This window comes from Mesoplodon bidens (assembly GCF_964165515.1).
Source record: "Mesoplodon bidens genome assembly, chromosome: 2".
NCBI lineage: Eukaryota > Metazoa > Chordata > Mammalia > Artiodactyla > Ziphiidae > Mesoplodon > Mesoplodon bidens.
In genome coordinates, this window is record NC_138177.1 from 95,182,747 (window position 1) to 95,207,515 (window position 24,769).

At 33.6% G+C, this 24,769-nt stretch overlaps 1 protein-coding gene across 2 annotated transcripts in view; it reads left to right on the plus strand.

Annotated features, from left to right (window-relative positions):
- Positions 1-24,769, plus strand: part of COL11A1 (collagen type XI alpha 1 chain) — a 212,646-nt gene that overhangs the window by 144,009 nt on the left and 43,868 nt on the right. For both annotated transcript variants that reach the window (XM_081224711.1, XM_081224712.1), the window contains exons 38-46: positions 76-129; positions 3,021-3,128; positions 3,522-3,611; positions 3,869-3,922; positions 16,094-16,201; positions 20,267-20,374; positions 21,307-21,360; positions 22,470-22,523; positions 23,024-23,131. In XM_081224711.1, the coding sequence (XP_081080837.1) occupies positions 76-129; positions 3,021-3,128; positions 3,522-3,611; positions 3,869-3,922; positions 16,094-16,201; positions 20,267-20,374; positions 21,307-21,360; positions 22,470-22,523; positions 23,024-23,131 (738 nt within the window). The remainder of the gene's footprint in view (positions 1-75; positions 130-3,020; positions 3,129-3,521; positions 3,612-3,868; positions 3,923-16,093; positions 16,202-20,266; positions 20,375-21,306; positions 21,361-22,469; positions 22,524-23,023; positions 23,132-24,769) is intronic.

The following is a 24,769-nucleotide window of genomic DNA, read 5'->3' on the forward strand; positions in this document are numbered from 1 at the left end:
CTCAGAGAATTTTAATTTTAATTTAATTTATGCTTTGTGTCCCGGATAAATTTTATAGATTTTTTTTTACCTTAGGGGTTTCAAGGCAAGACTGGCCCTCCTGGTCCAGGGGGTGTTGTTGGACCACAGGTACGTTTCATTTACTTTATTTTCCTAACAAGATTTATTTTCTTGTTTATATTTTCACCTTTTCTAAGTTGTGTAAAATTTGCTCATTTTATTGTGAAAAGTTTTTAATTGAAATTTATGTATTTTTATATTTTGGATGGCATTTAAATATATAATTTGCCTGCACCAAATGAACTTCAGCAAACCATCAGTTAGCTAAAGCGATTTTTCAATTGCCTGAATGAATAAAAGAAAATAATAAAATAAATGACATTAAGTCAGAAAGTTCACAATGAACGTGACACGAAAGCCTGATCATGGCATCATCTGCTAAAAATACCACATAATTTTTAAATAGATTGGCCATCATCTTTTTCGGGGATTTCAAATCATAAAATGACTTTAGTTTTCTGAGTATAAATTAGATTTAGAGGTATAATATATTAGAAATATAAAGCTTCTAACACAATTCTTCTAAAATGTTAATGTTTGCATTATATTACATGTTTCTTAAAAGTTTTGTCTTCATAACAATGATTTCCATCATTGATAAAATATTAGTGTGTAATCTTTGAGTATATAGAAATAATGGCAAAGACAACTAGCTTTTTCAAGGGAGGTGGCAGAAAGAATCTCAAAAATTGATGCAGTATCCTGAATTATAGTATTAACTACTTATAGAAAACAATTCACAGGGATAGAAAACAATGTTTTTATTCTGGTGTAGCCTATTGAATGGACAAGACACATCTAGTTTACTCAGCTGGAATTTTACCCCTGCTAATAACAAATTATAGTAAAAGAGCAGTTGATTGATTGTTTTAATTATTTAATTGCTTTAAGTAGTCTTTTCTCAGCCTACAATTAGTTCTTAATACTTTGTAACTCAATCACACACCACACACACAGAGAAATGAAAACTGTGTCTTCTTTCCAGGAATATGTGTGATATAAGCAAAAATGAAGAATCCTTGGATTGGTTGATTGATCCCTTTTATTTCAGACACTTTTGAGCCAAGGGAATTTCTGTTTGCTACTTTATAAAGAAGAAAACAGTGTGCATGATGTTCTTTTTGCAGACTTCTTTGTGTGTGCTGAGCCTTCCTTTTAACTGCTTATCAGTTTTAATTTTTAAAAAACCCTCTAAATAATTGTTTTCTTGTTTATTCCAAACAACTTCACAACAATTTTCTGTGGAAAAAATCTAACTGAAAGAATGATTCCTATTATGTTATTTATCTATGAACAGAAATAGAATTAGGGCCCCAACTAGAATGTAAACCTCTTGGGGCTTAACTGAACATTTCAGGTCCTCAACGATTTTGAAAATTCATCTCTGCCTAATGCAGACATCTGGTTTCTGAGCCCCGTGTTCTTTTCTGTCTCCCTACTTTAAGGCATAAAAATAACAGGAGTGTTATTGAATATGCATTTTCATTGGATTAATCTTTTTTATTGGTCCTTTTAAGAAAGAAAATTCTATAGCTTATTTCAAATGTAACCTTATTTTCATGTTAGGACAAAGGAAGTGATTTAATAGGAGCAATATTGATTGCAATACTTGTACTCCTTTTTTTATGTGGTCATGTGAATCACCGCTCATTTTTGTCTCAGTGGTGATAGCCATTAAATTAGGATCAGTTCTACATTCCTTACTATTGAAATTCTGATCAGATGTTTAAGGAAACATTCCTTTGGGGAGAAATATTTATGCATTAATGATAAGTTGGGGACCTTCAGCAATCCATAATTAAAGGAATTTAAACCTAGAAATGTACACTCAAATTCAGGACAGATGTGTTTTTTATCCAAGACCAAAAGTAAGAATCTGTTGCATTTTTATAAAAATAACAGAGAATGATATTCCATAAGCAACTTCAGTAACACATTCCACTGTTTAACAATCTCAGCATCTGGAAACTTTCCCTTTATATATCTTTAACTTAAATCCTTCATTTAGCTTTTTTCTAAATGGAGATAGAGAGCAACTGGTCACTATTCTCTATTTACACTTGAAATAGCACCACAAACCAGCACCACTCAGGGGACACATAAGTGACCTGACATTTTTCACTTTGGCATTTGCAGCAGTTTAAGGCAGTGGGCTATTTGTTACAGTCTTTGGCCAAAAGGAACTGGCAACCCAAACTCATGATCTTCAGGGTCCCCCTGCCACGTTGTCTAGACTTTGTCAAATGAACATAGATTAACAATTGGAAGGTCTCCAATCATGGAAATTCCAAGGAGGACCACTTTGGTTGTTTGGGTTCCCGGGGACCTGAGCTTATTATCAAGCAGTGATTCATTGAGTAGCAGTACCAGTGCCTCTTTTACTCCTAAGCTCATTTGACACCTAATATAAAAAGAGGGGAGGGGGCTTCCCTGGTGGGGCAGTGGTTGAGAGTCCACCTGCCGATGCAGGGGAGACGGGTTCGTGCCCCGGTCCGGGAAGATCCCACGTGCCGCGGAGCGGCTGGGCCCATGAGCCATGGCCGCTGAGCCTGCACGTCTGGAGCCTGTGCTCCGCAATGGGAGAGGCCACAACAGTGAGAGGCCCGCGTACCGCAAAAAAAAAAAAAAAAGAGGGGAGAGTATGAAATTATAGTGAAAAAACAGTTTTTAACAATACTTGACCTCACTCAAACAATCTGGTATTAAATAAAGAATACAGCTCTTTGAATGTATCTATATATTTCCCTTATACACTCAGATTTTAATAAAGATTACACATAATCTTTCAGACTTCTACCAGGTAGTTCACTTTCAGTGCTTTATATGCAGTTTTGTAGGACATCATGAAAATAATTGAAAATGATAAAACTTTGTGAAAGGGAGTGATACTTGTTTTGGGTTTGTGTTATCTTTGCCAAAAATAAAAGAGCAATCTAATGAAGTTTGTTTATCCAATTTAGGGACCAACTGGTGAGACTGGTCCCATAGGTGAACGTGGACATCCTGGTCCTCCTGGCCCTCCTGGGGAGCAAGGTCTTCCTGGTGCTGCAGGAAAAGAAGGTGCAAAGGTATACCATGCTCAAGGAATTTTCTTGGCTGAAAATATCCATTTACTTTTTACTGTAGCTTCTCATTACTTGTCCACAGATTCTCTAAATGCTGGTGTAGTATTTAAATGAATGTCAGAAAGATATGTCAGTAAAATATTCAGTTTATTGTATCTCAAGGCATGACTGGACAATATATAAGAACAGTTAGTTCTATTGACCATAAAACCATCCATTTATATACACTCAACTGTGAATAGTAGTTCATTTTAATGTATATGACATTCCACACAATACTTTCATCATTAAACAGTATTCAGGCTTTACTCACAGTAGTTTAGAGGTAATTACAATTTTGTTTCTGGAAACATGTAGAGTTTACTCTCTATGATGGATGTATATTATATTCTTTAGGGTGACCCAGGTCCTCAAGGTGTCTCAGGGAAAGATGGACCAGCAGGACTACGTGGTTTCCCAGGTGAAAGAGGACTTTCTGGAGCTCAGGTATAATTAACATATTAATAAAATATGTGAATAAAATTGCTTATTAGAAGCATTTTTTTAGGTCTCCACTAAATAAAGATTCATGAGTAATTAAAGGGAAATATGTAAGCATATGCATTGGTTGTCATAATACGTATAGCCATATACATTAGTGTCTGGAAACACTTCCTAATATCCTCATTTTATCAATCATACATCACCTCCTATTTATATTCAATTCACATCAATTCATTTTCTTTCCTTTTCACTTTTCCCAGGGTGCACCTGGACTGAAAGGAGGAGAAGGTCCCCAGGGCCCACCAGGTCCAGTTGTAAGTATGATTATAATAAATAGTTATGCTATCCATGATTGCAAATCACAGCTCTTCTTTCATTACTCTCATGCTGTGATCCCACAGTGTGTGGAAGAGAAAATAAACACATGTCAATCAAATCAGTCAATGCCTGGTTTCTACCAGCTGCATGCTCTAATGAGTGCAGAAACAAAAGAGTTTAGATGATTGAAAATATTTATTTTACCACTGCTGTCAGGAGGTAAAAGGAGCTATCTTGCTTCTTACAATACCTGAGGAAATAAATCATAACTTATCTGATTCTGAGTACTTGATGAGACTTGAATTTTATCAATGCTCATTAAAAAAATTCCATAAGTGTGAAAGGCATATATCCATTTTGTATATTATCTAGATTGTTTTATTTAGTCAATGTAACCTTATGAAATAATCGGCGAATGAGTAAATATCAGATTTTTATTTTCTTGAGATACATATGACCCCCCAGAAAGCATTAGAATACAGCCTTCATTTTTTTCCATTAATTTACCTTCATTCTTAGCTGTACTGTGTGAAGTTACCAGTAAGAGCCAGACTACCAATTTTAGTGGTTTCTTCTCATTCTCCATTCTATTTCACCAATCTAAAAAGCTGAAAGTTGCCTTAACTTGCATCTCAACTTCTTTATATAACATATTGAAGTCATACGAGTTCCACCTCCAAAATACTTCTTTAATTCGTCCCCTTTTCTTCATTTCCACTACCACCACATTTGTTCAGACTCTTTCCTTTCTCTCTTTGCTTAATAGTGTTTTATCTCCTTGACTCTCTTTCTTACCCTTTTCTGTTAGTTTTGCCCACTGATTGTAGAATTATAGCTTAATACACAGCCTTAACTCTTCCATTCCTCTGCTTATACATATCTCACGGTTCCATGCTGTCTTTGGAAACCAAACTCCTTATAAGTTTCTTCAAAATTTGTTCTCAATCACTATAGTCTATTCTATTTTTCTTAAGGCCTACATTCTAATTCTACCCAATTTAATGCACTGAATTTCTTGCTTATCATACTACCACAATCTTTATACTTTGCAGAGAATATACTTTATACTTTTCTTCTTCTTCCAGGAAACCCCATTTTTCCTTTCTCTATTTGAAAAAAATCCTACTCATCTGTAGAGATCAAGCTTAAATGTTAAAATCTCTATAAGGTCATCTTTGGACAATTTGCTTCCATTTCATATATTAGTGAAATTTCTCTGCTCTTTGTGCTCTTTGTTATGATTTGCATTTTAGAAATTACATTGGAATATATTTGGTTGTCTGTCTCTTTCATTAGACTGTGAGTTCCTTATGTTACTTTGGTTACATTCACACACAGTGCTGTCAATATAATCATTCCATATCTACCTATTTAAATTTATCATACATCCTGATATTGGAGTAAAGTGTATATAGCATAAATAATACTGAGAACATAGCAATATAATCTTTGGCAGATTTATTAACATTATATTTAATCTGTAGATCATACAAATGTCATTACAATGATTACGGTGGGGATGGATATCTGATAAGGATTTTTTAAAAAGAAAAATAAGACTTTTCAATAACTATATTTGATATTCATAAAATTATATAGAACATTTTAAGACATCCAGATAATTTAGTGGTGGTAGCACGAGTAGGAAAAACTAGTTGAATAAGACAGAAATGCTTATTTAAGCATAGATAGAATCTTCAAAATTTTCAGTGCAATGCAATCTATTTATCCAGAACTTCAGGTCCTAAAGTGAATTTTATTTTGGAATATGGATGCATCTTTTAAGATCAATGGTTATTGCATCTGTGAAACCTGCATCATGAGCACAACATTTAAATTATTTAAAGTTATTTTTTAGGACCCAAGCAAACAATGTTATCTGAAGTCCTTGGACAGTTGAAATCAATATATTTGTAGGGTACATAATATGTCCAGGAGATAGAGATATACTTTAATAGAATATTAGTCAACAATTATCTGGTTACATGTGAAAGAACATAGTAAATATGATCAAAAAGATCTAATATTTATTCATTTAGCATCAAGAACTGTTTATTTGGCAATTACTACTTACTTCTCTGTATACAATTAAGCTCCACAGAAGATATACCTCTAAAAGACTTAAAATAAGGGAAACAATTTTGAAAAGAAGCACGCCAAAGACCAAATAGCACTATAAGACAGTCAGTGATTAAATGCCTAATGATATACAAACAACAAATATTAATTATTCAAGGGCAGGGGAAGAGAAGAGAAATCAGTAAAAGGGTCATGCAGGATGTGGCCCTTGAACTTGGCTTCAAAGAGTATAGAGGATTACAAAATCATTAAGATGTAGAGAATGATACTAGGAAAGGCATAAGATGTTTAGGGAACATCTGGTCTTACCAAAGTGTGGCACCTTGGGAGAGGGACTAAAGTGTGATGAATTCTTGCTAGGATCCAGGTACTCTTCTATGTATTTACATAATATAATGCTAAAGCAGAAATATAATGTGCCATATGATTATTGAAGCTCTAAAATGCCAAGTTGAAGTAATTTGAAGATTTGAAGTTTTTGAAGTAAATGGAGTAAAAAAAAAAGTTATTTGGAGCAAACAAATTTAATAAAGTTTTAGGGAAAATGTTATCATTAGTGTGAATACATAGCAGAGATGGGAGAGACTCATTGAGCATAAAAGTTCAGTGATCAATATCATAATATGAGTGAGCCAATGATAGTGCAGTGAGAAGTCAAAGGCCAGTGCAGATGGAACAAACACTAGGAAGGCAGGATTGTAGAATTTATTACTAAGATTGGATATGGGCAGTGAGGAAAGATGAAAACTGAATGATGACTTCAAGCTTCTGTCCTTGGGGGAATGACAATTTAGTGATGCCTGGTCAGTTTTACCTGGTCAGGAACAACGACATACACAAAACACTCTCACACGAAAGCTCAAGGCCTCTTAGTAGTCACAAAAGATTTTAAAAGGCTTTTATACTTTGCTAATAGAAATGCTCCACAGATGCTGACTGTGAGTTTATTTATTTGGAATTAGAATCTATTCTTAAAATAAATTAACATACCCAATTCAGTAGACAACAACCAATTAAAATTCTTCCTCAAAGTTGTTGGAAAAGGAACCACTAAAATGAAAGACATCATCTGCATTTATTAGTTCTTTATGCTATTACTGTAATTGCTGTAAAATATAATAAAGAGGTTCATGATGATGACTCCCACTCCATAACAAGTGCTAAACAAGCCTCAGTTTACTCCAGTTAAAGCAATTACATGCATATGAAATTTGATTTTGAAATTTTTAATTCCAAATTACCAAGATTAAAACAAAAGTTGTTGATTTTCTAGATGTAAACTATAGTTTATTCAGAAAATTTGTTCATGTTAATTTTCATTTTTTGAGGTTAAAGACTTAGGGGGGCGGCTATCTTGCAACTGAGAGTAAAAACAAAGAATAAGGAGTGCTGACTTTCTTTGGCAAGAAAGATAACGTTCCATTTTGCAATGTTGATCAAAGATGTGCCATCGAAATATCAGAGGAAAATATCTGGTCAGTTGGTGAGAGACAATGAAATTGTAATGCATAGGGGTAAAGGTGTAAGAGTATCCTGTAGAACTCCTGAGTTTGTATCAATCTCATATTAACTTTACCTTAGGGATATTGACCAAGTATTGGTAAGTGCAGGACTAAAATTCACAGGAACAGAGAGGGATAGAGATTCAGCACTTATGCACACAAAGGAAAAAATATTAAAGTTATGAGTTCTCTAAGGAAAAAATGTAAAGAAAGATGTGGATGGTAAAGGAAGTAGAAAAGGGAAAGGAAATTATTAAGAGTATTTATTCTTTCAACTCATGCTAAGAACTTTATAATTGTTATCTTATTTGATTCTTGCAACCTGACCCAGTAGATATTCTTTCCATTTTTAAAGGCAAGGGATCTGAGACTTAGAGAAGGTAAACAACTTGCCCAAGTTCACAGTCCTTTTAAGACGAAACACCACAGCACATTACATAGACCAATTTCCAGACATGTGTATCTCTTGCTCTGTAAACATTGGCCTAACATTCTCTCTCTCTCCCTCTCTCTCTGTCTCTCTCAGTTACAGTTTTCCAAGTCCTCTTCATCCTTCTCTATTTTGGTGAAAAATTTGTCAAAAGGAAAGGAGTTAGAGGAGCTAATATTATAGCTAACTAGGCTTTAATATTCCTATGTGTGCTCTTTATAATCATTCTTAACTTGAATGAATCAAAGATTAAACTGCTTAAACGGATGTACAAGTTGGATCCTTAATGACCATAAATATTTTCCAGTATACTATTGAATCCTTAACTTTTTTCCTTAGAATACAATTCTTAAGGAGAGTAGTTGTGCTGTCTTTCTGGAATACTAGAGAAATAATAAATTCCCTCATTGCACAGGACGTCAATGAACTAAAACTAAAAGCAGGGTTTTTATCAACAGTGCTTGCTCACAGTGAGATATGTAAAGTGTGTACATGTCACAGTTATGCACGTCAAACACTATACCCTTTCAGTATATTCTGGCCAATACAAAGCAAAATATATTTAATAGCCATCCATCTATACCTGTGTACATGTATACATTTATAAATATATTTAACATCTATTCATTTTATTCATAATCTATTCAGTTGGAAACATAGGCCAGGCTGTTTGTATCACATTGTTATGACAGCCTATAGAATTGGGTTTATTGAACTCTGATAGGTCTAACTATGATGCCATTGGCTTGTATTTAGAGAAACTATAAAGTGTAGAGTTGTATCAACCAAAAGTATCTATTTGAGGATATGGGAGATTTGTATGCAATGTTCCTATTATGAGTATCGGCAAAAGAAATCTCTTACTAATAATAGCATTAGAAATGTTTGTAGTTTCTTGAGCAGTTAGCTGGGTTTCTTTTTTCTTTTAACTGTTATGAAAATTAAATTTATCTTTTTTTATGGCTTATGGAAATAATGGAGTCAAATTTGGGACACAGTAGAGAAGATAACTCCTTGCTTTTTGACTGTTTTTGTAACTTTTTGCATTCAACTCTATACAAAAAGTACATATAATGTACTTTAATATTATCTGCTTTATTTTATTAGAGTTCCTTTTTAAAAATGCTGTACAAGACCCATTACATTGACTTCATAAACCATCAATGGATCCTGACCTGCATTTGGGAAAAGCCTTGGTCTCTAGTATGCATTTTTAGATTACTAATATTGTTAGTCCTATTTTTTGCCAATAAAAAATTACTTGCTTATTTACATTTCTTACCTAACATTTCTTATTTATATTATCTTTTATTTATGTCTTCCTTGTAAGCTGCTGTTAGTCTTTTCTTATGGAAAACTATAATTAAATAAAAATCTGAATATGCCAGACAATCTATTAAGCTGGAGTTTTATAGATTTATTAAATGGACATTTCCTGCATAGAGCTTATGGTTTACTGAGGATGATGGATGTGGAATAGATAAAATAACAGTAAATAATGAGTAATATATTAAAAGATAGAACAAAGAAGTCAAAGTGAAAACAATGTTTTTTCCCTAAAAGAAATATGTTGGAGTTAAAGATATAAATAAAAATCAATTTGATCTATGAAAAGCAAGTTTTTTATGAGTTAGACTTAGTCTTGAAGTGTTCATCACTGTTTTGTCCTCTTAGCAAAGAATTGGTGTCTCAATGTCATAGTTCTCTGAAGGTCTACCTACTCGGAGTGAATGTATATTGAGAAACAGTTTTTATTGCTCCTGCTGAAGACAAACAAAATTATCCCAAAAGGATACTGTGACTTTGGGCTTCTAAAATCTGGCAAAAACCAAGCGTTCTCTGTATGCATGATGATGTACAAAAAAGCTGGTAATAGATGCCCATCAAAGCAGGGAATGTCTTCTCATCTCAGGGGGTTTATTCGCTAAGTGGGTGTCTTGATGCACAGACGCAGGGCAGGAAGAAGCAAGGGGCTGAACAGCAAGAGAGGAAGGCAGCACAGCTTTTTTCTCATATGTTGAACACAAACTGAGTAAACACTTACCTATACTTTCATAAAACAAAATCAAGGAAAATGTATTCCCTAAATAATCTCTCCCTTGTATGCTTTTTCTGATAAAAAAAAAAAAAAGTCCCCTCGGGGACTTCCCTGGTAGTCCAGTGGTTAAGACTCCACACTGCCAATGCAGGGGGCATGGATTCGATCTCTGGTGGGGGAACTAACATCCCACATGCCGTGAGGTGTGGCCAAAAGATAAAATAATAATAATAATAATTTTTAAAAATCCCCTCATTTCCAACAGTTATTTCTCTAAAAATGAGATTTAAAAAATAAAATAGTGTGCTGGTAAAGGCCCTCTATCCTTACTGCCACATTTCTTCCCCCTCCCCAGGAGTGGGAGTTAATATGGAGAATGTATATGGGGAGGGGGCAGACACATAGCTGCTAAAAGGTAAAAGTCCAAGATTTCACAACTGTGCAACGTATCAGTCTTTATTGCTTTCCTATGACTCCTATTTCATGATTGTCCCCTGATGATTCTCTCTTTTCCTCTTTATGTGCTATTATTTCTTCCTGTTGTTGTCTCTCCTTTAGGATTTTATATGCCCTTCTTATCATAATTCCTATTTCTTCTAATTTTTTTTTCCACGCCCCATTCCAGAGAACCTTCTTTTCACTGCTTTTTACTTATTTCTCAAACAAGGAGCTGGAAAAGTTTTTAGAAGGATTATACTTACTAACTGGGTCATATGCTATCTTTTTAAAGTTAATGCAAACTTTCTCTATTGGAATCCAGTTAGACCTCAGGGGGCTATTATGACATCCAATCAGGATGAATCATGTAGAGAGATGGTAGTAGGATCAGTGACCGAAGACTGAGATATTGTAGGACTTTAAATAACCTAATCATTCAGAATTTATGTTTTAAACTCTGGTAATGCTTGATATTTTATCTGAATTTTCAGCTTATCTGATCTCAAATACATGTAATCAGCAGAGTGAGAATTACCTCAAACTAGTTTTGCCACGAAGGTTAACTTGGCTTTACAAAGAGAGAGGCAGACTTTTTTTTCTTTTTTTTGCCTTCTACTTGTATAGCTCTGTTCATAAGAACTTGTGTTTATGTTTATTTTCCTCTCTCTAGTGGGCTGCCTTCTAATTGAAAGCTGATGAGATGATTTCTCTGTTTACCCCTTTCCTTTACTTTACAAATGCTTCTCAGAATATGAAACACCCAGTGAATATAACAGAAAATATTTATCTGGGGTTCTCCTGTGTGTGAAGAGTTAGAGAAATAACCACTATTCTCATTGTTTCAAGGAAATAAACTGATGCTATTGACTTGTGTTTTATTACCATTGCAAGGTTTAGGGAGAAGGGCTGCAGAAGAGAATAAAGCTAACATAAACTTAAAGAGAGGTCACTAATTATAAAAATGTAAATTCCTCTCTTTTAAAAATAAGTAAATGTCCAAACTTCAGTTGAAAATAAGTGACCTATCGTGATTGCTGTTTAGTATTGAAATAACAGAATACTTCATGATATTACGGTTGTTATAATTCCTATAATTCCATACATACCTTTAGAAAACTTTTAATTTACCATGTGTCCATTGCTATTTAAATCATAAATTGGGGAAATATTTTTATAGTTTTTAGTCTCTTTTTCTGAGTTCTTTCCAGTTAAGCACTTTTGATGGGTAAAATATTTATCATTGCTATAGAGATGGGTATGTAAACAGTTTAAATTAGGATAAAAATACTGTTTTGTGGGAAAAACTCTACTCTTTAACAGTATGACCTTAGATATACCATACACATTCTGGATCTTAATTTTCTATCCTATAAAATTTCTCTTCTGCAATCATTTGAGATCGCATATCTACTTTTAAAGTATGTAGCTGTTCATGTACAGTACTCCAACATCTGTTGCATTCATATTTTAGAACAGACTTTAGATGTATCAAAACATTAATATCAGAAAAAACAGAGGGCAAATTATTTCTGTTCCTATTTTGTTGGTGAGAAAATAGAGCCAAATAGAAGTTAATCAGTTTGTTCACAATGGGAAAGCTAGTGGTTTCAGTGCTGAGAAGGAAAAGATCACACATACAGTTGACACATTTACGCAGGGCTTGCTATGTGCCAGTAAGTACTCAGAGGACTGAAGATCAATTTAAAAAACAAGCAAAAATTTTACCTTTGTGAGCCTATTATTATCTGTTTAACCTATGTTTAAACCCAAACATGTTCATCTTAGGTGTAATTGTTCACTTATCTGACAAAAAGAAAGCCCTCTGTTCTTCACTATAGCCAGTTATAGGACAATGCAATAAATTCTATAACTATAACTGTCCAGCCTTTATGGAAAAAATGTATCTGCAGTGTGAGCTTCTTAAGAGCTGATACCTGCCATAATACATTTTGTATTCCCAGTCAGTGTCACAAGAGAGTAGTCTCATTATATTTTTGTTAAATGTGTAAATGGGTTCTCTTTTTAATATCGGGCTTAAATTTTCATTTTTAATGGAATTTCTTCAGTGATTCAATTGGGATTAAAGGATTCATAAGGCTTACTCTTAAAAGTTGACCTGGGAATATTTAAATAAGATATGTATGTTGATAACAGCATGTGCTTAATCAGTAGGTATCATCAGAGATTTTCACTTTTCATTTATAGATGTATAAAATAAAATCACTACAGAGCATGCTGTTATCAAAAATATATAGACTGTATGAATGTCAGAGAATGACTGTTTGGACAAAGGAGATAAGTATTGCCATTAATTCTTTTAAGTTTTCTCATTTTAGAAAGTGTTCAACCAATATGAGCTTGTTCTGGTAGAAGTGGTCTTAAATGGCTTCTATTTCTTCTACTTGTTAAAATTTAACATAATATGTGTGAATTATTGTAGTACAAACAACCAGGGAATTTTTTTTCTTCACCATTTATGAAGTACTTTGTATTGCAGGAAGAAACTTTGTGTGAATCAGAGAACATGAGCTAGACACTGGGCCTTATGGCCGCCTTTACCTGAAAAGTAAACAAGTCGTACAGGAATTAAATTATATTGCATTTGTAAAGTACTTAGCACAATAGTTGCTTAGTAGGCTCAATAGTTGGAAAATAATAAATTTTCTTACTATACACATCTGTTTCCTAGTGAATTTCCTCTTTTATCATTCTGGTCTCATAGCTGTCACGCTCAACACAGTCTAAAATGATATCTTCCTCAGGTAGTCTTTGAAAAGTTGGGGTTTAAATTTAAAACAGGATCAAAGAGAAAGGTTTCATGGCCTGACATATCAAAATTGCATCTCTTTTTGTATCATCAATTACAAATAAAATATTTCAGCCCTTAAATTGGATGCTTAGTTTAGATTTGATAGCACTAATGGGTAGTAATGCTTTTGTGAGATTTTACAAGTAAAATGTTAAAATGAAAATGTAATACACCCACCTTGTATGCACACTGATCCTCAAGAAATCAGATTTTCAGATATTAGACATTTATCTTTAGGGATGATAGTGTTTACTCGAATAAAACAGAATCACTCTAGTCACACTGTATATTGTTTTCTGTTTATACTTATACGAAAAAAGAGTGCTTTCATTACTGAACTTTTTCTTTCTCTCTCTTCTGTATTCAGAATTCTTTGCATTCTTCTCAACTTCAGGGTCCTTGCTCTCTTTCTTCTTCTTTTAATCCTTGTCTTCCTCCTCTGTCCTCTCTCTCTCTCTCTCTCTCTCTCTCTCTCTCTCATTGTCCATCTTCCTCCCTCCCCTGCCCTCCTCCTCAGCCTCCAGGCTTCCTTTCTTTCTTTGCTGTCCCTGATAAGTAGAGACAAATCTTTGCATGCCTTCAGCTTTTAGGGCTGCACTTATTGAAAGCACTCAGAGGACTCTATTCTCATTTTTAATTTCTGCACTGGCCTCTGGAATCATTCATCCAAAGTCTGCCATCTGGTTAACAGTCACACCACTTGTGGTTGACTCTTTTGCATAAAATATTTTAATGCTATTAAATTAAAAATAACATTTTGACAGAGGACAGATGTTTATTATTTAAAAAATACTAACTGAAGTTTTCCTTTGCAATCTCTTCTTCTTTAGTATTTGAATTATGATTGGTAAAAATTTATTTTTCACACAACTCTTAATTAATTATTACCCATCTGAACAACAACTCCTGAGTTTGTTTTTTAAATATATACTCATTATAGCTCAAAAACACCACTTTTTGTTTATATCAAGTTCAAGTGTCGTGATTTCTTTAACCATATTTTTGGTAAAATTTCTTCAGATTATTTCCATCTCCTATCTCCTAAGTTTAAGATACCCTATAATTAAAACAACCATAACCATGGTTCAATTAGTCCTAAAACAAAGAAAATGAGAAACAAAATCACTTTTCTAATGTTACTCTTAAGTTGTTCACAATAATCTCAAATCTATAGCCTATGCATTCATTTTAATTGCTTTAATATTCAGACACCTCACAAAATAAAAAAGTACTCTAAGTAGCTTGTGAATTTAGCCAGAAAAATAATGTCAAGAAATTACATAGTAAATATTCTTGTAATCCTTTGTAATCAAGGAATAGTTCAATAAAATTGAATAGATACTACATTTAAAGAAATTCCAACTCAATAGCCCCTGGGAGTCATTGATGTCTCCATTAGAGAGAAGCAATGGTTGGCTTTGTGGAGAAAGCACAGGGAGGAGTCCAAGGTCAGGGTTGCTCTTGACTAGTTACCTGATTATGGGAAAGATAGTTAACTTCTTTGAGCCACAGGTTCCTCATCTTTAAGACTGTCATGCTACAGCTGCACCAAAAAGGCAACGGAACCTTTGTGAGAATAAAATGACAAAATGAATGTGAAATTGATTTTTAAATTGTAAAGCACTACATCAATACAAATTGTTGTCATTATCATTGTTCTTACATTCATATGTAGTTAGTTCTCTAGCTAATAAAAATAGAAATTAGAACAAAGTCAATAGTTCATATTTGTATGATAAAATGACTTCTAATTACATAGGGAGAGTAATATTAGAAAATAAATGTGACAGTACTGTATTTTCCAGGTATTATAAATCATTTCTTGAGTTTTAAAATGATGATGTTATTATTTAGACTTCTTAATTATTAAGGAAAGCTGCTAATAATCATATTTTCTAATATTTCACATTAGTTCAATCCTGAAAGCAAATGATAAATTAAAACTTAGCCACCCATCTAGGAATCTAATGCAAAGACAATATTCTTGTTAACTTTCAATAAATAAAATTGGAAATGGTAAATAGGTTATCTTTGACCTATACATGACGTAGTAAACCTATATTTGCATTTCTTTTATTCTTGCTTTAAATAATGTTTTCTTAAATTGTTGATAGAGAAAATTAATATGAAGGCAGTATCCACACTTTAAAAAATTTTACATATTAGGTATTTTTAAAGCAAACTAATTGAAAATATATAGCCTCTATTTTGAAACTCAATTGGATGTACCTAGTCAAATGTGAATTATCTAGTTAGTGTTCATAATAAAACCCAATGGTCCCTACAGGATTCTCATATAAATTTAAGGACTTATTTTCAGGAAAACGTCCAAGCTCTGGGATAGTGATTATTGAACTTTATTATGTAAAAAAAAATTATATTTGTACCTCAAGACAATGACAATTTCTTAACTCATTTTTAGGACTTTGAAATTGTGATTCAGCAAGTTTGAGGTGAAGTCCAGAAATCACTTTGAAAAATGCTAGTCTAGAAAGTGTATCCTGCCAATCCAGAATAATGCAGGGAGAAAATTATATAGGAAGGTACTGTTGGATTTATGTCTTATAAAGCATTGTGAACAATTGTGAACACTTAAATGAAAAAAGAAAACATCTGTAAAATATTAAAGATATATAATTTTGAAATATTTTTCTTCTTATCAGTATTTCTTAACTTTAGTGTCTGTGCTTAATATTGGGGCTAGGACTTAATCTTTTAAATTGTGAGTACTGTTCCTGTCTGAGATCTTAAAATTGTCTAAAAGTGACTTTTATGTTATGGAAACTGTAAGATTTCACAACTAAATAAGTGATTCTTAAGTGTAAATTTTTCCATCATTAATAACAAAATACCTTTTTTCCCCTGTGCTAGGGCTCACCAGGAGAACGTGGGTCAGCAGGAACAGCTGGCCCAATTGGTTTGCCAGGGCGACCAGGACCTCAGGGTCCTCCTGGTCCAGCTGGAGAGAAAGGTGCTCCTGTAAGTAATTTCAGGGAGGAATATATTATACTGTCATCCTGCACAAGTTATTATTTTTTATTCTTCATAGTCCACTGCATTCTTTCTGCATATGTGCCTGGCATATAAACACACTTCTTTTTATATTTATAATACAGAAAATTTCAAATTCATTAAATGAGATGACATTTTTCCACATTTTATGAAACCCTAATATCTGTGGGGGAGTTGGATATTATTAATGTGAAAGGCTTCTGAGTTTGTTCCTTTTGAAAGATAAAATTGGACTTTTGATTAAAACCATACTTTGCTGCATTATATTAGAAAAGTGTTCACTTTTCACTCCTCTTGTAGTACAACTTAATTTCCAATCACTTTCATAGTCTGTAAGTGAAACGCATAGAAAGAGGATGCACTTCTCATGTGATTTGAGTTTTGATCTACAGTGAAAGAGGTGGAAAACATCTGGTCAATTATTTTATCTTATATTTATTTAATAATTATGGATATATTCTGTTCATTAAATTTAAGTTTCATCATCAAGATTTCTCCCCCAATTTTGTTCCTGCTTTTCACTTAATCATATTTTTTCTAAAACAACTAAAGCATTTTCTCATCCTCCAAGGTTAAAACACAAACTTGTTCAGTAAATATATATAAAAATTGCTGACCACTGTATGCAAAAAATACGGGTTCAATACTTTTGTGTATATGTAAGTTTTGACATATATTATCTAGTTTAAGCCTATAATCTTCAAAATACCTTTTAATCACTAAGGCCCTAGTTTTAGCAAGTTGAGTCAGATTTAGCAAGTTGCTTTCATTGTCCATTGACATTACTGTTTATGATCTTGTTTAAGTATTTCCAAAATAAAGTGACTGTTTTTCTGTAATCTACTACCTTTTAGACACATTTAGAATATTAGAATAGGACCATATCACCTGTGGTTAGAATTTTTTGGTGACAGAGAAAGCATTTTAAATTGCTGAGAAATTTTTAAAGCAATGTATTTCCAGCTTAGTAAATTTGTTGAAAATTTAGATATTATTTTCTGAGATGTTAAAAGACAACTATAAAAAATTGTTCTTTGGCTCCTTCTTACAATTTCTATAATTTCCAACCAATCTCAGACACTAAAGATTTGTCCATAAAACTTTTATAGTGTACTGTGCACTGGGAGGGGATATAAAAGATATAGATTCAGGTCCTTTCCTACAAGTTCATTCAAAAATTCAGGGCACGCGTATATTGGCACAACACAATGAAGAATGTATACAGAGAAAACAGATATGCATTGCTTTGTATACCAATTGAGAATATACTTATTAGAGAAGCCAAGAATCCTCTGAAGATAATAAGTTGAAGGCTAGGTTTTAAATACCTTGACTTTATGAAGAAAAAGTAAAATATTGAAACCAAGACAAGAATATGGAAAAGTATTGAAAATGGTAATAAATTACTTTGGTGATATAGAGGAGAAATTATTGACAGAAGCCTTTTTCAGAGATAAGATTTGGCCCGGGTTCTGTTGGTGATTGGTGGTATTATTAGGACAGAGGGAGAAGAGAATGTTCTGCCCACCCATTCTCTCTGTTATTCCCACCACCAACAAAAAATCCAAGGTATTCATTCCACTGTTCTTTTATTCAACAGTTATTGAGAGCAACTAAGTGCTGGACACAGTATTAGTTAGCACATTTTTTTTTTTTTTTTTTTTTGCGGTATGCGGGCCTCTCACTGTTGTGGCCTCTCCCATTGCGGAGCACAGGCTCTGGACGCACAGGCTCAGCGGCCATGGCTCACGGACCCAGCCGCTCCGCGGCATGTGGGATCTTCCCGGACCGGGGCACGAACCCGTGTCCACTGCATCAGCAGGCGGACCCTCAACCACTGCGCCAGCAGGGAAGCCCTATTAGGTAGTACTTTTGAAGAAGTTATCTATCTAGGGATGGTAGCATCAAATGGTTATAGAAGTGTTGGGTGAAAATACCTATAGTGCTCCATGCAGAGGTTTAGTAAAAACTGATGGAGACGTTGGCTAAGATGTTAAGCAAAGTCTTTTACCTCTTCCTAAACCCAAATATAAATCTGATATAGTGGGATAGATTCCACACAGACCAGGACCAGAAGAAATAAAGAGCAGGTGATGCCTGGCTAGAGATTATGTGTATTGTAATGAAGGCAGTTAAGAATTAATCTGTCCTATTTACAGATACTCTCATATAAAAGGATTGTTTTTTGGAGTTCAGTCTCTCAAGGAAATCCAAATTAAGGAGAAATATCTGAATCAGCTCATGTGTTCAAAATAGTGACATTCACTGTGAATAGCACAGCACATTTTATGAGTGGAGATAGGTTTGAGACATTGTAATATTTAATTTGAAGGAAATAAAAGGTCTCCAGTGTGACATCAGAGGTATGTGTTAAATGATAATTATGGCATAGTTTTGAAAAATACAGTAAGACCGTATGGAACCCAATAAACTAATAAACTTGTTAACTTTGTTTTATAGACATTTCGTTATTTTTGTTGTCATTAAGCAATTAAGTAACTAGCCTTAAATGGCTACTCTGGGCCACAGGCCAACGAGGTAAAATGGAATACAAAATCAGACAGCTTCTGCCCTCACACAATTTATTGTCTGATGGGGCATTAGATAATAAACAAAGAATCACTAAGTACCTGTATAATTACAAGCTCTGGCTAATGATATAAGGAAATGTACTGGTGTATGTCAGCTTATAACAGAGGGACCTAAGCTGGAATCAGAGTCTTTCCTTGGGTAAGATATTGATGATGGAATGTAAAAGATGAGGAGGAATTAACTAAGTGGAGGATCCTCCTAGGGGCATTCCAGGCTAAGTGAACATGTGCTCAGGCCAAGGGACAGGAAGGGTATGGCATCAAGTTTAACTAAAAAAGATCTACATGGGTTGAAATATAGAGAGCAAGGGCAAGCGAGGCTAGATGTTGTTCCATAGGTAGTAGGAGCCAGGTAATGGTAGACCACACTAGTAGCTTGGTCTTTACCTTAGGAATGGTAAACAAGTAAATTGACTATAAAGAATGTTGGTAAGATGATTGTCTCTCTGATTGCAGCACAGAGGGTAATTTAGAAGTAAGAATAGAGGTGAGATAAGAAGGAAATATTTCAATAGTTGACAGGAAGCCTATTAGTATTTTGGGGTAAGATGTCAATGGTGGAGATAAAGAGAAGTAAATATATTCAAGAGATAAAACTTAGTCATCATAAAGGGACAGGAGGTGGTGAGGGACAGAGGGGTGGGGAGCAGGATAACATAAATGCAGGAACTAATGACATGGATTCCCAGCTTGTGTAATGGGAGAAAAGATAGAACCACCAACTGCAATCAGGAATAACTTTGTGCAGAACTGATGAAGTCTTGACTTTTAGGAAATCACTTATTTAAGCTCTGAAAGGATTTTTTGCCATCTTTATTATCAAGCCTATACTTTTTAAACTACACAATATAGTTCAATTTTAAAAGAGGAAAATAATGTCATTGTCAAAAAGTAAACAAAAATTTTTAAAAAGCTACCAGCCTTGTCATTTTGAATCAGTAAAAGCAGCAATGAAAGAAAATATCAAAATCTAGAAAAATTCATGAAACATTGTTAAAAAATAGAAAAAGTCTACACATAAAGCATATTATAAAGTTAGGTATACAAGCAGCACAGAAAGAGTAAAGGGTCAGTGAGTTTTCACAAACATCGAGCATCTGATTTATCAATATATAATGCTTGGTTTGAAAATGTATGATTGAAAGAAAAATTCCAAGTTGAGTCTTAATTGTTTTTGTGACCCATAATTTGAGATTCATAAATTGTTAACAGTGTTAGTATTCTTAGTCATGAAAGAATGTAGAGATCTTTTGTGTTATCATTTGCTACTAGGAAATAGCAATATATTGGGAAAATATGCTTTGGGGGAAAATCAAAGCAATTTCCTTGTCAAATATGGAAGCCAGAGTATGACTGTTGTAGCTGTACTTAAAAATTGTAACAATAGCTAATTTATAGGTTTCTTACAGCAAAGTAATGACCTGCTGGATTTTCAATGCAGGGAGAAAAAGGTCCCCAAGGCCCCGCAGGGAGAGATGGAGTACAAGGCCCTGTGGGTCTCCCAGGGCCTGCTGGGCCTGCTGGCTCCCCAGGAGAGGATGGAGACAAGGTGAGTGCTCTTTATTCATATTAGTGCATCCTGTGAAAAATAAATTTTTTCTTAAGAATCCTGGATATAATCTCTTTTAAGATTAGATGTCAAATCTAAAGATATCTTTTCCAAAGTTTCAATACAGCTTCCTTGTGCTCAAAAGTTTTACTTTAGAGGTTGAGAATTATCGTTATCCCAGGAAATGGTATGTAGTATATAAACAAGACAAGAACAATGGTAGTGAGAAAAAATAACAGATGCCAAAATTGCTTACCTATTTTTAAATATATATGTTTCTGAAATAAACATGAAATTAATTTAATTAATTACTTTTATACACTTAGCTGTGGTGTCTTGGATATTGCAGAATTAAAATTTAAGAATGAGCTGCATACATATTTGATAATCCTATGCTTCCCTATTTTTTACTAACTTGTAAGTAAAGATTCTAAGCTCTTGGTTTTGAATGTATAGCTATGTTGTGTTTGAACTGAATTTATTTTCTAATATTATTGTGAAATTATATAACAAAATTTGTTAACCAGTGCTCTGATAATGTGCAACATTTTAGCAGTTGGAAAACTGGGAGAAAAAATAACTGATTTTTGATTAATGTGTAATTATATTTTTATATAAATTAATATATTTTCATTATTAGTTTATACTGGTAATATTTCAGACAAAATTGATTTTGTGAATTAAAAATCCAGCTGCAGTATTCCTCAAAGTTCAGTTGACTTTTGTTTGTCTATATACTAATCAATATTAGAAATCAATATTAGTCAATACTAGAAAGTGAGAAGCAGGCTTTTCCAATTTAAACTGTGACATTAAATGTTAGCACATAATTACATTAAAGTAAAATTTAATCATACAATGATAGTGATGACAATGCAATGGCAGGTATGGCATATTAGAGATAAATTTTAACTCAAATCTTTCAAATACAGGGTGAAATCGGTGAACCAGGACAAAAAGGCAGCAAGGGTGACAAAGGAGAAAATGTAAGTTTCCTACTTCTTATTGAGGGGGCATTATTCATTTAACTCCTTTTGGTGTTAACCATGGATATTTTTTCATATTACTATTCCCTTACCTCTCCAAAAATTATAATATTACTACTATATTACCTCTGTGGGAACTATTCAGTTTGAGATTCAGTCAATTTTAATAAAATCTCTTTTCAAATTATATGTTAAGAAATGCAATAATTCCAACCCTAAAAGCAACAGAATGAGACTAAATCATCAGCAATTTTACCCTCCATTGTTTTTGCATCGTTAGTTCAAATACCATATGGGTTAAAGACAAATAATATCTTAAAGTTGTTATGAAAAGGATTTTTGACCTAGTGGAAACCTGACAGGGACTCAGGTACCCCAGTGGTCCCTGAGCCACACCTCCAGAACATATGCTTTAAGCACTCTTCCCACTGTGTGGCAGTTTTATGAAAAAGAGCAAGCCAATCCAATGAATGACTCTTTTGTGTCTGGATCTTTCATAGTTCCTGATCAGTTATTTATGTTGAAAAAAAGCACAGTTAAGAAGTAATGTTTATGTATGTAAGACTCATAAAGCTATTGAAATCTACTGTTCAAAATAAGGAGTAACAGTATACATAATATATAATACTGAGTTTGCATGTGTTTACATATAAAGAAAATTCTGAGGTTTCATATATCACTACTTTCTGTCATATAGAATTCCCCACATCCTATTTTTCATTTAGAAGATAGCATATGGATGCTTTTTTTCATGTGCTCTTTCTGACACATACATATCTCATTAAAGAAATCTGGTATTTTGAAAATTTTCAAGTGTGAAAGTTCAACATGATTTATATTAGCATAGAAATCCATTTTTAAATACCACAACATTATAGTTGGGAATGCTTTCAATAACTGCCAATTTAAAATTTATTGCAAGTAGGCAAGTCTGAGTCTCAAGGAGTAAAATAAATAATGGTTGACTGCACTGAATGCAAAACCCTTTCCCCCCCCCCCAAGAAATGTGGAGATGCTTAATAGATTTTGATCAACCAAATGTTCTGCACTACATAGCTCAGGCTCCTCTGGCTTCAGTTTCAAAATTACAGATTTTTATCTCACCGCAGGGTCCTCCTGGTCCCCCAGGTCTTCAAGGTCCAGTTGGTGCCCCTGGAATTGCTGTAAGTATTCCTCTTTGTTCAGCAAATCTAAATCCTTACCGTTCTCTGATCAGATTTATGAACTGTCACATAACCAGTCGATTTCATGTGGTAATAAGTTTGTATGCTTAACATTAAATCAAGTTTAAGTTATCTAATGTAGCTAACCAAGCTGATCTTTATAAACAAAAAACACTGTGACTTCATTTGAAGATAGATAATAACCAGTTGAGAAGGACTTCGTAGACAATTCTGAACATTATTTTCCCTTTTTAAATAGCTTTTACTTCACTTGATATATGTGAGAAAAGCAAAATCAGTCATATTGCAGAATCAAATAATTTAAGCAAAACAAACAGTGGTATATTTGCAGCAGATAATGGAAATGTAACTTACCTTGTACTTGGTTACTTATAAATAGACTGTCTTTGATTAAATTAGAAATGGCTATATTTTTATGATGACTTGTAGCAGAATCATGATTCTTCCAGTTTGTGATCATTTTTACTGATCTTTTCTAGGGAGGTGATGGTGAGCCAGGTCCCAGAGGTCAGCAGGGGATGTTTGGACAAAAAGGTGATGAAGGTGCCAGAGGTTTCCCAGGACCTCCGGGTCCCATAGGTCTTCAGGTAAGATGTTCTCTGAGTTGCACACCCTTGTCATTCCCACTTACTTTTCACACCAGGTTTTCTGGAAGTTGTAAAACAAAACACCTTTCCTTCTTTCTATCTAGGAACTAAGGTATAAAGTTTAGGTATAATGACTGTTTTACTTAAATGTGTATCTGAACTTTAACTGCTTTTAATCAATTATTATTAATTTTTCTGAAGTGAAGCTGCATCAGCCCTGGTTTCTGTTTCTGGAGTTTATTTAGCCCCACCATAGGTATAACACCCCTTTTCTTCATCCTTATTGTATTTGGAAAATGAATGACAACCTTCTTTAAGTGTGACAGTTAGAAGCAAGATGTTAGAAGTGTCCTTTCACACATCTCACAGCAAGAAAATTAGTATTCCAGATGGCTAGCAAAAACTAAAAGCCTTTTGATAAATAGCAAACTGTCAATCACAACTATTAACAGAAACTGCCAACAAGAAATGTTAAACAATAATAGGTATAATAAACAAATTAACAGTAAATTGGTCATTTAAAATAACTTCTTAAATTTAGAATTATAATTTGTATTTTATGAAACACTTTCAGCGGAGGAAATATTAAATTGTAAAACATTGTAGGCTAAAAAATTTTCATTCAAATATGACTTACAACTGGGTTCTTAGGCAAAACATTTCTTAGTAGACATGTGTTCTGAGTTGTTTTTCCACTCTTCCATGTGATGTTAACTGCTTCCTACAAACTTTGGAAACATCTGACTTTCTTCTCCCACTTGCTTATTCAATACCTACCTAGTGATCCTCTAAAAGATTATAAAATTTTGTTTTAAATGCTATTTGGGTGCCATGTGAATATTAGTTATGCCACATTAACAATTTTAGAAGTGATTAAATTAAATCATCTAGTTCATTGTACTCAAAATTTTGTGAAGTTGTGGAAAAGTAAGTAAAAGTTGAATTTGTATAAATTTAATTTTTATCTCTATTTTCATAAGTAAAGTCATAGAATATTGGTTTTTAATATTAACTAGCTTATTATATATATAATTGTACAAATTATATTGTAAAAATATAATTATATTATCATAACAATTGTTATAACACTCAATGGATGTCTACCAGTGAACATGATGTTATAATTTTCTACTTTTTTTAATGCCAAAATAATTATTTTTCAACTTGGAAAATGTAAAAACTTCATTTCATATTTGTGTTTAGCCCTTTTATACTTGTTAGACAATAATAAATAAGCAGGGCTTCCCTGGTGGCGCAGTGGTTGAGAGTCCGCCTGCCGATGCAGGGGACACGGGTTCGTGCCCCGGTCCGGGAAGATCCCACATGCCGCGGAGCAGCTGGGCCCGTGAGCCATGGCTGCTGAGCCTGTGCGTCCGGAGCCTGTGCTCCGCAACGGGAGAGGCCACAACAGTGAGAGGCCCACATACACCAAAAATAATAATAATAATAATAATAATAATAAATAAGCAATCCTGAGTAGTATATATCAGTATGTATGAGAAGTACACATATTTGAAAACAACAAGGCATTAAAAATTAGATTGCCAGTGGGTATATTACCACTCACTTTCTGCTTTTTCAGTTAACTGATTATTCTGAATTCTATAAGGTTGTAATTTAGAAATTGAGTTATCATGA